The 17,148-nt window shown below is 61.8% G+C and overlaps 1 protein-coding gene and 1 long non-coding RNA gene across 3 annotated transcripts; one reads left to right on the forward strand and one right to left on the reverse strand.

Annotated features, from left to right (window-relative positions):
- Window positions 1–230: 230 nt before the first annotated feature.
- Window positions 231–14,225, reverse strand: LOC309841013 (neurturin). Of its 2 annotated transcripts, none has more exons than XM_082683818.1 (3): window positions 14,069–14,225; window positions 3,403–3,622; window positions 231–829 (listed from the first exon to the last, which is right to left on the reverse strand). In XM_082683818.1, the coding sequence occupies exons 2-3, from the start codon at window positions 3,569–3,571 to the stop codon at window positions 405–407; spliced, it is 594 nt and encodes a 197-aa protein (XP_082539944.1). In that variant the 5' UTR covers window positions 3,572–3,622; window positions 14,069–14,225; the 3' UTR covers window positions 231–404. The 2 variants fall into 2 exon arrangements, with proteins under 2 accessions (XP_082539944.1, XP_082539945.1); XM_082683819.1 differs by having other exon boundaries at window positions 3,403–3,578; window positions 14,069–14,193.
- A 329-nt stretch (window positions 14,226–14,554) lies between these two features.
- LOC309841027 lies at window positions 14,555–15,144 on the forward strand. The gene is made up of 2 exons (XR_014298905.1): window positions 14,555–14,782; window positions 14,933–15,144. It is a non-coding gene; the product is annotated as an uncharacterized lncRNA (long non-coding RNA).
- Window positions 15,145–17,148: the final 2,004 nt, after the last annotated feature.

Here is a 17,148-nt window from a genome sequence, read left to right on the forward strand (position 1 = left end):
GAAGGGACACAGGGACCTAAAGGCAAGTGGGATGGACGGCTCCCGTCGACGTTGTTCCCACGCACACCCCTTTCCTTGGTGTTACCGCAGGGAAAGAACCCTCTGTACCATAAGTGGGGGGAACCCGGCGCGTCCCCCTTTGCCCAGTGGATCTGGTGCCCCGCCCCACCCCACGTAGGTTGGTGTCCCTCCGACAGGTGGGCTCCCCAGAACGCGGAATCACACGCAGCTCCATTTTCCACACTTTATCTCGGTGCAGTAACTGGACAGTCCGGAGGCCTGGAAGGCACCTGCTGCGCACGCGCAGTCCGTCGCCGCGGGCCTGGCCAGGCGGGGCGGGTGGGGGCGCCGCCGCGCGGGCGGAGAGGGGGAGGCCGCCGTCCCGCCGGCCCGGTGAGGTAGGCTCAGACGCAGGCACACTCGCGCGCCGACAGCTCGTGGACCGTGTGGTAGCGGCTGTGCGCGTCCAGGAAGGACACCTCGTCCTCGTAGGCCGTCGGGCGACAGCAGGGCTGCGCGCGCACCCGCTCCCGCCGGACGCGCCTCCGCTGGCGGAGCCGCCGCAGCCCCAGGTCGTACACGCGCGCGGCCGCCTCGCAGGCGCCTGCGCAGTAGCGGAACAGCACCGTCTCGTCCGACGCGTAGCCCAAGCCCAGCTCGCTCACGCGCACTTCGAGCTCCCGCAGCCCGCACGGCCGCGCCCCCGATCGCGCGCGCGCGCGTCTCCGCCGGGCCCCCGCCCGACGGTGCGGACGCGGGGATCTGCCGGCCCAGGGCGTCAGCTGGCGTAGCTCCACCGCGTCCGGGGCGCCCTGCAGCAGCGCTCGATCTGCGGGGAGAGACACAGAGCGGGGTGGGTCGGTGGGGAGCTGGGGGAGAGCTCCGACCGTCGCCCTTCCCCTCGGTAAACAGCCCCTTTCTGGGCCCCGGGGGCCTTCGCGCACCTTCCCAAGGCCAAGTCTCAGCTCACGGCCACTTCCCAACATGGCACCTAAACGGTCCCTGTCTGGGGGCCCTGCGGGATGCCTGAGCAGAAGCCCAGGCAGGGCCCCATGGCTCCCAACGGCCTTCTCTGGACCCAGCCCCTGTGTTGGGCACCGGCCCTTCCGCTGGGCTGTTAATGAGTCCCTAGCTCACTCTGTGGGGGCCCCACCCAACACCCGCACCCACCCCCCTCCGCTCCGTCGTGTGCTGGCACTCAGTGTCTCCGTGAACAGCACCACATCGGGCTGGGTGGGCTGTTCAGAACGTGCAGACGACAACAGCAGCAGACACCGAGGCCTGGTGTGGGGACCGCGTGGGGAAGCAGCAAGGGGATAGCCCGGCCTCCCCCGTGTTACAGGTGAGACAACTGGCCATCCAATAGGGCAGAGACTGGCCCAAGGCCACAGCACTCGCAGGTGACAGAGAGAGAGAGAGACACGAGCACAGGCTTCTTCCGGCCTCCCTCATGTGGCCAAGTTTGGCCCAGGTCCAATTCTCTGCGCTCCCACGGTGCCGGGAGGTGCCCGGAGTCACAGATTCCCAGGGCCCTGGAGCCTAAATTTATTTCCCAGGCGGCTGGGCTGCCCCAGTCCTCTGGAGAGCCTCGCAGGCATGCCAATGGCAGGTGGCACTGATAGTGGAAAGGCAGGCGGGTGCTCCCAGCCTCTGAGCAGGTGGCAGGCATGCTTGTGGTTGGGAGAGGAGACCCCGAGTTTATCCCCTGCCTTCCGCACTTGGATCTCCTAGGAAATGGCTCAGGGAGAAGCTAGGGAGAGGGTGTGTCTGTTTCCGCAGGACATCTCAGGAAGAAGACAGACCCTAATTGTGTGTCTTGCTCTGCCAGTTCCAGCCCTATAAAACTTCAGGCAGGTGATGGCCCTGCTCTGTGCCTCAGTTTCCCTGTCTGCTCAAGGAGCTCGGAGTATTCCGATTTGGCTGAGGCTGGGGCACTGGAAAGTGGGGATCAACTGAGCATGTTTCCAGTTCTTGAAGCCCTGGGCGAGGACTGGGGTGGCCGGCGGCGTCTGCTCTGGGGTTAGGTTGGAGCCTACCTAACTTAGGGTGCCTACATTTCCACCCTGTAGTGTGCCCGCCCTTCAGGTATACATCCACACAGTTATTGTGGCCGCGGTGGGGGGCGGGCGGAGGAGGTTGCCAGATACAGTACAGATGCCCGGTTAAATTTGCATCTCAGATAAACAGTGAGAGCTCTCCTAGCCTATGTGTCCCTGCCTCCCTCCAGCAGGCCTGGCCACCTGCACAGGGTCTGAACACACCGAGATGAGACGAGCAACAGCCCCCCCCCCACCCGAGCCCCACCCCGAGCTCCCACCGCCCCCCCACCCCCCGCCCCGCCTGCAATTCCACCAACCGCGCATTGGGCTCAGGGGGACTCGGGGCGGGGGGGGGGGGGGTCAGCGGCCACTCTCTTCCATTAGTAGGACTGCGCCCAGGAACAGGCTGCCGGGTGAGCAACCCCCGCCTAGGGGCCGAGAGCCTTCCCAGTGGGTGCCCGAGATCCCACCGTCGGTGTCGCAGCCTCAGGCTCTAAGCGCTAGGTTTGGGGACCCCACCCGCGTCTCTGGAACTCAGGGTCTTGGGAAGGACTTTGCTGCCCGCGGGAATAAGCGAAGGGCGGAAGTGGAGCCCGTGCCTCAGGCCGCCCTTGTCCATTGTAAGGACAAGAAAGGAGGATTGTGTGGGCCCGCAGGGCGGGCGCGGACTTGCCCACGAACCGCACGCGGTGCAACCCCGCGGGCGCCATGCACGCGCCGCGACCGCGCCCACACCTCGGCCGCCGGCGTGGCGCCCGCGTGGACACGCGCGCACTCACAGGAGGTCGGGACCCAGGCCCTTCCACCCCAACTCCGTCAGGTGGGCGGGGCAGGGGGCGGGCCCCAGGGAGGAGCGGGGATCACGGGCGCCAAGGCCACGCCCCTCGAAGGGGGCGGTTCTGTATCGCCACCCCAAGGCATTTCCCCTGCCCATTTCTCCCAACCTGTGTCTCTCTGTGTCTGAGCATCTCTGTTTCTCCCCCCATTTCTACGTCTCTCGGGGTTTCCCACTCCCCTTGGTCCTTGTCCACTGGGCAGTTGCTTGGGGTCTCGGGTCCGGCCTTCCGGTACCTGCTTCCCGTGCAGCGCATGGGAGCTCCCCCATCGCAGAGGTTGGATGCCCCGGTCTAATCTCCATCCGGACCCCTGGCCCCTCAAGACCAGAACCTAATTCCTTGTGACAGCTGAGCCCAGAGACCCCCAGCTCCCAGCAACCCCTCCACCACCACCCCTGCCAGGATCTTGGGGCAATTTGCACCCTCCCCACCCCATCTAAATTAAGCCTCTTTGGCCCTAAATAGAGTTCCACCACTATGGCCACCTCCCTATCAGGGCAGCTGACCTAAGTCGGGGACCCACTTACACTGGGCCAGGCGGGCGATCCGGGCGTCCAGGGTGCGAGGTGGGCGGCGTAGTGGCGTCAGTGCGGGTCCCAGGCGGTGGCTGAGGAGCAGGCCGTCCCGACACATCCAGATGGAGAGCACCGAGCTGCAGAGCACCGAGGCCAAGGCTGCCGCCTTCCAGCGCTGCATCCTCGGCCTGCGGGCAAGTGATGGTCAGCCCCACGGCCTCCGTCTGTCTGTCTGTCAGTCAGGCAACAAACGGAAACAGAGAGCTGGGCCAGGTGCCGGGGACACGGTGGGGCCCCTGATTTCCAGCCACTTCTGCTTAATGATCAGTAATAACATAGACACGACTCATCAAGGAACCACTGAACCAGCTTGTGAAAAATGCTGCCCAGGAAAGCGGTGGGCACTGTGCCAGGAGTAGCAGGGCAACCGCCCCCATCCGGGGCTGCCACAGTGCTTTCCTGAGCATTGACGAAAGCTGAGGCTTGAACAACCAAGGTAGGAGTCCGCCAGGCACAAGAGAATGGCATCTCAGGCAGGCGGGAAGAACCAGTGCAAAGGTCCTGAGGCTGAACCAAAGTTGGCCAGTGCAGCCAGGAGGCTGGAGCCCAGGGAGCCTGGAGGGGAGACTGGAAGGAGGTGAGGGTGCTCCCAGCAGGGGGCACTGTGGGACTGGGGGGTGTGGAGAACAGAATGTGCTCTACTGTGTTCCTGACATTGGGGTCCTCCAGGGTACCTCCCTCCCCTCTCCGAGCCTGAGTTTCCCCTCCAGACAGATGAAACTAGTGCCCAGGAACAGGTGGCCATGGACCTAAGCTGCACTCGACCCACCCACCCGCAGGCCTTTGCACAAGCCCCTCCTCCCACCCAGCACAGTCTCTTCTCCTCCTCCCCACTCCCAACCCCCTCTGAGTCTCAGCTTGGACAGCGACTCCCCCAGGAAGCCCTCTCTGGCTGCTCTCACCCGCGCCCTTCCCCCCACCCCCTGCCCCGGGTTCGCAGCAGGTGTGCACCCCCAGTGGCTCCAGCCTTCCCGCCGTGTTTCACGGATGACTCAGTGCTGGGCCCGTCCAGCCCCGGCGCCCTGAGTGCACACAGTAGGTGTTTCCTGAGGCCTGCGCATTCCCGCCCACCCGGGCCAGAGCTTCTCCCCGCCGCTGGGCGGCCCCCAACCCGCGTTTACATTCCCAGGCCTGGCAGCCTGGTGGCGGCCCGCGCGGGGCCTGGCGGCCGGCCCAGTGTAAACATTTACACGGAGCGCTGAAAGCCGCGCTGGAGGCCGGTCAGCGCCTGGGCTGGGCTGTGGGGTGCCGGGCGCCCCCACGCGCGCACCTTGGGCGGCTCAGGCTGCTGGCCCCTGCGCGGAGCCGGCATTTGCGTGCGATTTGCATTTCAGTCTGGCCTGGACCCTGCAAGGGCAGGCTGGGCTCAGTGGGTCTGGAACCGCCTCTCCATGCCTCCTCCCAACCCGGCACCTCCGCCCCGCGGAATCGCTGGCGCGGGACCTACAGCCGCTAGACAGTAGCAGGGCACATGTATTAAGCACCTGCTGTGTACCAGAGCCGGTGCTGAGCCCACCTAGGAGGCATGGTGAGCTCCACTTACAGCTGGGGAAAGGTGGCACACAGCAGGTAGGGCTTAGGCAAGGGCACAGCTAGAAAAGCATCTGGGATTGGAATCTGCCTTCTTGGGTGGGACACACACGTGGGGGCTTTGCGGGGCTTGGCTTGGTCCTGGATGCCCGATGCCTGTGGAGTCCCCCTGAGAACTAGGCTGCCCCATAGGAGGTGTGTGGGAGGAACACTGGTGGCCCCTGTGGCTGGAACAGAGTGAGGGGGGTGGAGGGGGGAGGAGGGGAGGCCGGCTGGTCTCGCAGGGCCTTGGTGGCCACGGGGGGCACATCTCATTGTCAGGCTGGTGCAGCAAGCAGACGGCAGCCTGGAAATTGTCAGGTGACCCAACCCACCCCCTGGCCTGAAGGAGCATTTGTTTTATGCTTTGGGGCCATAAAGTCCTCTCTGCACGCCCAGCACCCCGCGTGCTCTCTCGCACGTCCTGCCATGGTGTGCCTCCATTTCCCTGCTAGGCTGGCACGACAGCCCCGCCCGGTGCCAGGCTCTGGTCCTGTTTCTGCGGAGGCCTTCCTGGGGGGGGTTGCTGAGAGGCTGGATGGGCCCGGAGACAGCCTGGCCCCCAGAGCCCCCGGTGTCCTTGGAGCCGCGGACCCCCCGGAGCTCTGCTGGGGGGCAGGAAAGCAGAGGGCCAAGGGCGGAGGGGGCCCGGTGGGTGCGGCTGATAAGCGTCTGTTAACAATGGGCCTTTCAGGAAGGGGGTCACCCAACTGGTTTGTGTCTGGCGCGGCCCTGACACATGGAGGTGCTGCGCGTGTGGCCGAGGGCTCGGGGAGGGGCCCCGCTGTGCACCATCCGTGTGTCTGGGTCCTAAGGCTCCTGGTCCCAGGTAGGTGGGCTGACAGCACACGTGGGGGCTCACAATCACTCACGCTCGGCCTTCTTGTCCTCGATCACGCACCTGGGTGCTCTCACTCCCGTGCACTCCCAGACGCTCCTGCACGCAGACCCTGGGACACACCGTCGCTTGCACACTCCGACACCGGCCCACTTACACTCCCTGCGCTCGTGCTCACCAACTCCTTCCAGCAGGGTGGGGCTCACACATGCAGGTTTTTTCACGTGCACACGGGCATTTTCACTCATGTTGGAAACACATGGCCATGCCCTCACACTCACATGGCCAGTGTCTCACACGTCCATCCGAACGGGAGCACAATCAAGCCCAAGGGCATTGTCACACACACTCCCGACATTATTCCACTCCCGGAAGTTTTCACACTCACCCCCTCAAGGAAGGTTACACTGACAGACCCAGACACAGTCACGAATTAAGGCGTGCATACTCATATCTTCCAACACGATCACACTCACTTATTGGAACACAATCGCGCATTCAACCATTCTCACACGCCCTATCACTACCTCACTCACATCCTAGTGTCCTGCACTCAGAAGCTTGGGCGTTCACACTGAGGCATGTTAACGCTCACACTCACGCGTTATGGCAGCCTTGTTTACCTGCTAGTGTAATTCACGCTCACACATGGTCACACTTGGGCAGTTTCCACCACACTTGTAGGTTATCATGTTTGAACACAGGCCTGCTCACACACGAGCATGTGCGCACACTTGGGCACTCGGACACAGCTTGAACACAGGCCTGCTCACACACGAGCATGTGCGCACACTTGGGCACTCGGACACAGCTTGAACACAGCCCTGCTCACACACGAGCATGTGCGCACACTTGGGCACTCGGACACAGCTTGAACACAGCCCTGCTCACACACGAGCATGTGCGCACACTTGGGCACTCGGACACAGCACAGACCGGCTGCTCTTGTCCTCCGGAGCTCTCACCCCCCCGGCCCCTTGGGTGTTCTTAGCCTCTTGCACACCTGGGAGCCCCTACACAAGCGTTTTCACACTCTCAAGGACAACACACATGGTCTCTGGCACATTGGCCCAGAGAACAGCAGGTCTGGCCATGCAGGCACGTCGCCCCCCGAGCCCTCCCCTGAGCACTCGACCTGTGCACACTCAGGGACACACACCTACAGGCATGGGGTGTCCCACATTGTTTGCACGCTTGACCTAGGACCGAACTGGGCCCGCCACCTGCTTGCCTCTGCCATTCTCACTTCGTGCCCACAAGCTCACACGCATGGGGACATGGGGACACACTGGTCCAGGGCTTCCCTCGCTGCTCAGACAGGGCCTGGCCCTGGTGTCCTCTCAACTCTCAGAAAATGTCCGGACCCTGGAGAATCCTCACTGCCCAGGGAAGGGAGCCCACCCATTTCTTGGGGTCCCTGACAGTCTGAACTCCAGAAAGTCGGATCCGCGAAGACCTTACTTCCAGCTGGAGGCCACAGAGCGCCCAGGGCTGGGACGCAGCCCAGAGAGGGGTGATGAGTAACCCAGAGTCACACAGCCAGGCGAGCCCTTCCTATCTTCCAAGGAACAGACAGTCAGGGTGAGGGTGTGTGTATGTGGGTGTTTCTGGAACCTTTCCTTGGTAGTGCCAAGAAACTCTGCTCATTATCCTGGTGCCCAGGCAACGCCCTAAGGCTCCACCTTTCCACGGAGCCTCCCAGGAGACACAGGCCAGGCATTCCTGTTCTCGAGGTCAACAGCCTCCTTCCTGCAGAGCTCCTCGCCTCAAGGAGGCACTGGTTTCTCGCTCATTCCCAGGGAGAAGAAGGATGGGAGAAGGCACTTCTTTCCATCCACTCGTCTCTCTAGTCCGAGGGAGGTCTTGAATCCGGGCCTACCCCCATCTGGTAAACTCCTACTCATCCTTCAGAGCCCTAGCTCCTATGGAACCTCCTCCAGGAAGCCTTCCTGGCTTCCCATCTTGGATCCCCAGCTGTGGGTCCCTCCCTCTTACCTAGCCCCACTGGCATAGTGTTTGGACCCACATCTGTCTTTTCTGGACTGGGGGATTTTTGAGGGCTAGCCTGGCCTGGGTCCTTTTAAGGCACCGGCAGGCGTCAAGAATTCTGTTCACAAAGGTATGAGCTTGAGCGCCTGGGGGGCTCAGTCGGTCAGGCGTCTGCCTTCAGCTCAGGGCATGATCCCAGGGTCCTGGGACTGAGCCCACATCGGGCTCCGTGCTCAGCAGGAAGCCTGCTTCTCCCTCTGCCTCTGCCTGCCACTCCTCCCGCTTCTGCACTCGCTCTCTCTTTCTCTCTGTGTCAGATAAATAAATAAATCTTAAAAAAAAAAAAAAAAAAAAAAAAGGGTGTGCTGCGGCTCCTTGGCCTCCGTACTTGAGCCCCTGTGGGGTCTCCTTCCGCATACACCTTCTCCTTCGCCACCGCACTCCTGGACACCTCCTGGGCCTTCCTAGAGGGGACCTCCCTGAAGGGTGCTGCCCAGCCCCGTGGGAACTCGAGGGAGGACACGGAGGAGCTGGACCGGCGGCTGGTGGGGCCGCCGTCACCGCCCGCGGGCAGAGTGAGCCTGGCCCCGAAGCGCTGCAGGGTCGGCCGCGTGTGCCCCTGCGGGTGAGCGGGTGTGCGCGTGAGGAAGGGCTTGTGTCTGAGCCCCACGGCACCCGGCTCTAGATGGCTGCCTTAGGATCCCTGCTCTGCCTCTTCCTTGCTGGATGACTCAGGGCAAGCCCCTCCCCCTCCCTGGAGCCTCAGTTTCCCCCTCCGCACAGCCAGCTGCCTGGGACACCTCTGCTCTCATCGGGAGGGCCAGCTCCTGCATGCAGGGCAGACCTGCGGGCCTGGCCAGTGGCAGCAGCGGGCCGGCCCCGGCCTCCGCCCCCCGGGGCTGACAGCAAGGGGGCTCCCTGCTCCTCTCTTTCCCCCTAAAAGGCCCCTGCAAGTTCCCGTGGTGGGGAAACTGAGGTCGCAGGAGGGGCAGGACTTGGCCTCCGTCGAGGCAAGACTCAATGGTCCCTGCAAAAGAAGAACCAAATTCCACAGCCCACAAATATGTGCCCCCTCCCTGGGAGGCCCCAGGGCCCAGCCCCGCCCCATGGTGGAGATGGGGAGGCCAGGGCAGCCTCGAGCCGGCGACACACATCTGGGGGTAAACCAGGAACATCTGGCTAGCGCAGCTGGTTCCGATGCCGCGTCTGCAGGGGCCTCATGGGGGTGGGGGGAAGCCGTTACAAACACCCCCAGCCAACCTTCCGTGCCTAGCTGGAGGTAGGGGCCCAGCCTCTCGCCTTTTCCCCACCCAGAAGCTCTCTGTTGCCCACTTGCTAGAACTATCACTGGCTCCCTGCCTTTTTTTTTTTTTTTGATTGATTGATTTGAGATTGATTTTTTTGATTTGATGGATTTGAGAATCAATCTGAGCTCCTGAGCTTCCATGAAGGGGCTCCAGGTGTGTCTTCACCAGAGGGAAGCCGAGAGAGGCACAGTCAGAGTGACGTCTGGGGGAGGGGGGGTGGGACTGTGCTGATCGCCCTGTGACAATAATAGCAGCAAAAAATAAATAAAACTAAAACTAATAGCTCACACTAGCACCAGTGCACACCGTACTGGTGCTGTTCTAAGCACTTTACACAGAATAATTCACAGCAAAGTATGGACTATTTTATCTCCATTCTGGGGGTGGGAAAACAGGTCCAAGAAGTGACATTATTTGCTCAAGATCAAAGAGAATAGAGTGTAAGTGGCCAAGCTGGGACTGGAACAGATAGTCAGGTGAACTCCTACTCATCCCTCAGAGTCCCAGCCCCAATACCCTCTCCACATTCTTAATCATGGTACCGCATGGCCTCTCTAATAGCAACAATAATAACATTAACGCCCCCACCACGCAGGCTATTATGTTTACGTAGTGTCAAGTACTGTGCTAAGTGCTTTCCACAGGTTTAATGGTCCTCACAGTCCCTGGAAACGATGTCGTTCCCCGCACACAGCTAGTTGAGCATCTGACTCCTGATTTCTGCTCAGGCTCTGCACTCAGTGGGGACTCTGCGAGAGTCTCTGCCTCTCCTCCTGTCCCTCCTTCCCCACTCGTCCCCATGAACGCTCTCTCTCTCTCTCTCTCTCTCTAAATATAGACAAATAAAATCTTAAAAAAAAAAAAAGAAAGAAAAGAAAAGGCAAGGAAAAGAAAAGAAAAAAAGTGCCAAACTGAGGTTGAACCTGGGTCTCACTCCAAACGTGTTCTCTCAAATGCCTCCACAGTCCCTGAGTCCTGGTGGCCAGGGCCATGGGGAGGGGGTGGCGAGCAGCGGGTGGGCACCATAGGTCCTGCTATCTGGGAGAAAGGGGGGCTGATATCGATGGAAATAAGAGGTTTTCTCGACGACCCATAGCAGAGCAGAGCCAGCAAGTAAATAAAGTGTCCACATGGCAGCAAGCCCCGTGTGCCAGGCTGAGTTCTGCCCCCAACACACCCGATCAACACTTACTGAGCGCCTACTGTGCGCTGGGCCAGGCAGGGAACCGAGGCTAACCTGCGCCCCACCCCCGCCAAGCCTCCCGTCCAGTCAGGGAGGTGGAGAAGAAAGAAGAAATGAATAAGGTAGCTTAGATGTTGGCAGTAGGGTAACAAAACAGAACACAGGGAAGTCATAGTGACTGGGGGATACTTTGAGGGTGAGCAGCCAGGGGGGCTTCTTAGAGGAGGCCGCCTTGCAGCTGAGACCAAGTGAAGATTTGGAGAGAGTGTTCTAGGTGGAGGGAGTTGCAGGAGCAAATGGATTTTGGGGTCAGTGCGGGGAGATGAGGTAGGGGAGACAGAGGGCCATGGGACCTGCATGGTCAGCTCTCCAATCCACCCCCCCCAACCACCACCAGTGCCTGGAATTCTCATCCTGAACCTGCTGCCACGCGGGGCATGTTCTCAGGGAGACTGGGCTGGGGAGTGTGGGGGACGGGCAGGGCCACCAGCTTTTCTGGCCCAGCCCTCATCGGCTGGCCTGTAAAGTTCTCACCTTGACCGTACGTAGCAGGCTGGTCTGCCTAGCCAGGCTGGCCTGGGGCGGGCCTCGCAGGCATCTGGGGCGGGCAGGAGGGGGTTCCCTGGGGGGGTGGATAACAGGATCAGCCTAATTAAGCCTGGCATGGGTAAGCAGCTGGTGTGGGGCCGGCGGGTGGCACAAGAGACTTGGGTCCTCTGGGAGTAGCCAGCAGGACACCGCGCAAAGCTGGCCATCGGACAGAGGGGGAACAGAGGCACAGAACCTGGGCCTGACTCAAACCCTACCATTGGTTTCCTGGGAACCTGGGGACCCGAGTCATCTCTTCTACCTCCGCAAGTACAAATTCGGCACTTGGTCCTCAACACATTGAGCTTTTTAGGCACGCTCTCTTGGGTGTCGGTCCCCAAAGCTGGGAAGTGAGACTACCTACTGCAAACGCGAGCCCCTTGTCTGATTTCTTCCAGGACCGACCTGAAGCCTGGTTCCCCTTGGATTTGAAGAGAAGCTTTTTCCTCTCCTGAATACCTTTGCTGAAGCGCCCCATTCTCCCCTCAGGCTTCCTTTGTAGCTGTTACCTCCCCTGAAAGTAACCTCGCCTGAAAATAACTTCCCACAAATATTTGTTGGTCAGTGAATGGTGTGGCCGTTGGGGTCAAGGCTCCTGGGCTTTGTCCTCTAAGGAAGACAGACTTGGACCCAGGGTGGGGCCCCGTGTGGGGAACAAAGTGTCTACATCAGGGTAGTAGGGTCGGAGGAGATTTCCTGGAAAAGGGGATTGAGAGGATGGGGCCGTGAAGGATGAGTAGGAGTTCCTAAGTAGGAAATGAGAAGTCATTCCGGGTAGCAGGAACTGCACATGCAAAGATCTGGCTGGCTGGCTTGGAAACCTCTCTTCCACTCCCTCACCCACCCCCAGGTGTGTCAGGCACCAGGCCCGTCTTATCCTGTGCTTTGTCCTAGCACAGAGCCTGGCACACAATAGCTTGATGCTTAGAAAATATATGGGGCAAGAAGGAAAGATCCCTCCGGCTCACACAGTCTCAGTTTTCTCAGCTGCAAACTGGGGAGAACCAGCCTCCTGCCGGGCCTGCCCGATGCTTACCTGGTGCTCACTAAGCAGAGGGAAAACCCCATCTGCCCCTCCTCTATCTCCCCATGTGGGCCTCGCCCCAGAGGCCCAGACCCCTCTGTCCTACCTTGGGGACCAGGAAAGATGTAGCTGCATTGGAATTTACAGTCTCAGCAAAGAACTCTGGGCCCAGTGGTGCCAGATGCATTACAGACCCATTCCTCTCTGCTCTGTGTTTCCAGCCCTAACTTCTAGAAATCTGGCCCTGAATGCCCCAGCCCGGTTTTTCCTGGGCCAACCTCTTGGAACGGTCTCTCCCTCCCATATTCATCCAGACACTGGATTCTCCAAAACCAGTTGTGTTTTTACCTGCCTCCAGATCTCTGAATGTGCAGTTCCTGCTACCTGGAATGCCCTTTCTTTTCCCACTTAGAAAACTCCTATTCATCCTTCACAGCCCCAGCCCCAATGCCCCTCCTCCAGAAAGTCTCCCTTGATCATCTTACCGTGAGGTAGACCCTTTGCTCCTCACTCTGGGCTCCACTCTGGGCTCCACCCTGGGTCTGTCTTCCCTGAAGGACAAGGCCCTTGAGCCTGGATACCAACAGTCAGCCACACCATCACCATCCAGCAAACATTCATGGGAACAATCTCTCGATTGTGTCCCTGTGCCAGGCTGCAAACTCGTTCCTTCTCCTGCCCAGATTCTTGAAAGCTGTATCCTCTGCTTGTTTCCCAGAAGACTGAGGTCTGAAATCTGAGGGATAGTCCCAATGGTGGAATTTCAGCCAGGTGCCCTGCCGCTGGGGGGCTGCTGCTCTTTCCTGCACGGCTAGAACTAGCTCTTTGTAGCTCGCCACTAGGAGTAGTCTACAAGGCCCAGGGGTGGCTTCGGAACCCTGAACTTCAGGAGTCCTTGGATGAAGGGAATGAGGAGGGGTGTCCAAAGGGCCCCAAGGCAAGGGGGCTGGTGGCGGGGGGTGGGGGATGGGTAGGGGAGACTGGCAAAGCTAGAAGTCTTCCCTCCACTGACATCCGCCTAGACCAGTCACGCCCCACTGGGGTTTCCTCAGCCTGGGGCACTTGAAGACAGACAAAGAGTGACATGGAACACACAGAGAAGGATTGAGCAGAGAGAGGGCAGGGCAGGAAGGCAGGAGTGAGGAAAGTCAGGAGTCTGGCCTCCAGCAAACCCCTCCCTCCCAGGACCATGGCCATGCTCCCCAGATCTGGGTTGGGGTCCCAGACTTGCAGATAACCACAAGCCCAGAGCCCAGCCAGTGACACCATGATATATACAGTTACTTCTTGGGGGAAGGAGTAGTGGTGCCACCAAGTCCTGGGAGTGGCCGTTTCTCTCTCCAGTCCCACCCCAAATCTGCCCCCCGTCTGTATCCACCGCTGCCTAATGACTCCTAACCCACACGCTGCACCTTCTGGGAGAATTCTGAGACTATCCTGAGCAAGAGATGCCTTTTTTAAAAAGCAGGAGGCACAGCCCCCCTCTCCTTCAAATACACTCTTCGCCCTTAAGGGACTACCCTCCCCCCAAAAAGGGTTTCGCGCCCTCTTGTGGCTGAACAGGCGGCTCCCAGAGCCGAGAGAGCCGGGCCCTTACCGGAGGACACCGTGTCCCCGGAGGCGGCGGCGGCTGGAACGCGCCACTGACAGATGTTTACTTCTGCGCGCAGCTGGGCCGCGACGGCAGCTCCCCCGGCTGGGGTCTGCGGATCCGAACGTCCCCCACAGCCCCTTGTACACCACAAGGCAGCGCGTGTGTCTGGGTCTCGCCCTCCTGGAGGCTGGGGAGGGGATTCAGGCTGCCCCCGCTTCCACCCTGTTCAGACGCACACTTGGGGGGGTCCAAGGAGGCAGAGGCGCGCCCGCCCCGTCGGACAAGGACCCTGGCCAGATCCTGGCTTGGAGAGGCGCCGAAGATCGCCCTGCCCACCTCTGCCCCCCCTGCCATGCGCGGACCTGTCGCCCCCTAGACCACACCTTCATACACATGCCGGTTCTTGGCTAGGGGAGGGAAGCTACGGGTCTATCCGGAGCCCCTGGTAGCCCCCAGATCCCCGTCCACGGAGCTGGTCCTCCCCCAGCGCCGATCCCCTACGGGTCCCCAGCCTGCCCTTGCTTACCTGCTCGGGGTGCCCGACTACCCGTCAGTGGTGGCCGCGCCTGCCGCCCGCGCCGACCCCAGCCCCTGCCCCTGCCGCCGCGACCGCCATCCGGGCCGCCTGGGCCCGCGGCGCTCGGGGGGGCCCGGGCCGGAGGGGGCGGCCGCGGGGGGGACGCGGCGCGGGCCGGCCCATGGCCCCCCCCGGGCTCGATCAGCCGCGGGCTGCGGCCAACCCGGCCGGGCTGGGGCTGGGGCTGGGGGCGCCCTGGACGGCCCGCGGCTCGGAGGGCGCAGAGCGCGGGGGCGCACGGACGGCGCGGGCGGCCTGAGCGCGCGGCGCTGAGCTCCGGGGCTGCTGCGCGAGGGGCCCGGGCTTTCGGAGCGGCTCCACGGCGCGCTCTCCCGCCGCCTCCGCCGCTCCCGCCGCGGACGGCTTGGCCGTCTCCGGGCGGGGGGCGGGGCTGGGGGCGGGGCCAGGGGCGGTGGCTCGGGTTTCCCGGGACGGGAGCCGCCCCCGCCCAAGGCGGGGGCCGGAGGAGCGCAGGTGGCTGGGGTGCAGGGGCCACAGCGCCCCCTCTAGAAGGTAATCTCCCCGGGCCCCCGGAGACCACGGCGGTGCCCCTTTAGGAAAGCCAGCTCCCCATGACGCCGCCTCCCCAAGGGCCCCCTTCTGGGATAAGACGCACAGCGCCCCCGACGCCAGTATCCGCGGCCTTGAGCGCCCCACGCTCTGGTGAGGATCTGATTTTACTGCCAGACTCCTGGGTCCTGCCTGGTCCCCTTTCGGAAAGCAGAGTCCCAAGAAGTACCCTCACCAAGGAAGCCCCTCAAGGGAGCCCCGAGCAGCGCCCCGCTAACTAGCTGTTTCCCACTCCTATTCCAGAGACCCGGTCAGCGCATCTTCCAAAAGTCTGGGGCCCCGAGAAGCCCCTCCCCAGATTCTCCTCGGGGGAATTAAGAGCTCCAGCACTACCCCAGACGGCAGTTACAACGGCTACAGTCTCTTCTTACCCCGCTGAAGATTGTGGGGTCTTCCTAGTCCTGCCCCAGGTCCTCTTTTTTAGAAAGCTAAAGAAGCCCCCGGTGACAAAGCCATTCTAGAGAACTGAGACTCGAAGTTTTTTTCCTAAGACCGTAAGTGATACCCTGAGACTGATGATACCGGCTGCCCACAGAGCCCATCACCAAGGGCCAGTTCTCCCCAGTCTGGCCTCAGAGCCCTGCGGGGGATCCCATCCCCGGCTCTCCACCGCGCTCTCTGGGTACCAAGACCCCGCGTTGCCCCTCGCGCCAGCGCGCCCAAACCCACCGGGCCCCTCCCCGACGGCTCCGCGTTCCTAAAGCGCCCCCTGGCGGCCCCAGCCAACTGCAGGGTGGGTGGAGTGGGCGGGGCTGGAACCGCCGTGGCCCCGCCCCACCGCGGCCTAGTTACCGAAAAACACCCTCCCTACAACCCCGCCCTCGGCCTCCGCGACCGGCTTTTTCCCGCGCGCCGCCTGCGTTCTTGGGGCCCCGTGCTCTGGTTTCTCTCTACTGCCGCCTGATTTCCTGGGGCCTCCTCGCTCCCGCACAGGCCGCCTGCCTTCCTCTGGTCCCAGACGCCCTGGGATACGTCTGACTATTAGACCTTCCTAGGACCAGCGTCCCGTCTCCACGCCCTCAACGCGCGTACACACACACACACACACACACACACACACCCAAGGGCCTGTACAACTTGCACTACAACGCAGTGTAGGCGGTGACAGGAGACACTCAGGCAGTCTCACTTCCTGTACTCAGGCTCATGCGGCTGGGGGGGACGTCGGGGTCTGCGCACAGCCCCCAGGAAGGAGTCCGCCAGGACGTGAGCTTGTGGGTAGGCTGGGGGCATAAGGATGAGCAGGTGTCAGAGAAGTGGCGGCGTCAGAGCTGCCTGGTCCTGGTCCAGGATGGGAAGGACAGGTGTCTGCTCTATGCAGCCTTGGGCCCATCCTTCTTGAATGTGCCTCAGTTTCCCCATCTGTAAACGGGTATTATGCGTAGATTCTAATAGGGTTGTGGTAGAGACTGAGTAAGTAAATAGGAGTGACCATCCCTGGCTTGTGGTTGCTCATGCTGTCATTGGTGTCACCACATGGTCCCAGTGACATCCTGGCCGGAAGAGAAGGGTACGGTCCCTGTGGCCTTTCACACACAGATGCCCAAATCTTTGGCCCAGGCAGGCTCCAGCCAGTGCCATCCTTATCCTCACACACACTGGGGCACACAGATGTCCAGCAGCATCTCTAACACACACAGAGCGGTCACAACGACCCACGTCCTTGCCAAGGACAGGCATGGATGCACACACACACACACACACACACACACACAGAGCACATTCACACAGGAGCCCACCGGCCCTCCAAGCAGCCCCTTGGTTGCTCATGTCTGCTCACGCACTCTCGGTGGCTTGCCCTGCACTCCCATGCCTCCTGGCGCCAATTTGCGCCGTTAATACACACACCGTGCGGCCCGCTCCACACCACTGCTGGGACACACGGCCATGCGGAGACAGCTCCCGCCCCTGCCGTGTGCACACACACAGCCCCCACGCAAACGTTCCACACAGTCACTCGTGGCGCACACGCCCCCAAGGGTGCAGTACACAGCCCACAGCCACCCAAGCGCAGGGGCCTCGGAGACACGATCACGCGTGCACACAAGCACGCACACACGTGTGAGGCCAGTCTGGGGGGTACAGCCCTCTGCACACAGGCGGCCCGGCCAGGAGCCCATCCCCATGCACCCAGCCACCATTGAGCTGTCACCAGCCGCCCTTGGCCACCTCCCACTCACCCCACACTGCCGGTAGCCCCCTCCCCACCGTGGCTGGGGCTGTGGGGTGGGGGCGTGCAGACGCGTGGGGTGCAGGACACACACATGTGCCCACCATGTGGATGCTCGTAAAATGGTTGCCCGGGCAACAACGACTCGAAAACCCTCAGGGCTTCCTCTGGGGTGGGGAGGGCACCAGGGTGAGGCTGCGGCCAGGCGACACGGGAGGCTGGAAGTGGGACGCCAGCACACACCACCACCCTCCACCGCGGCCAGAGACCCCATCACGCTCAGGCCCCC

Source organism: Mustela nivalis, assembly GCF_964662115.1.
Source record: "Mustela nivalis genome assembly, chromosome: 1".
NCBI lineage: Eukaryota > Metazoa > Chordata > Mammalia > Carnivora > Mustelidae > Mustela > Mustela nivalis.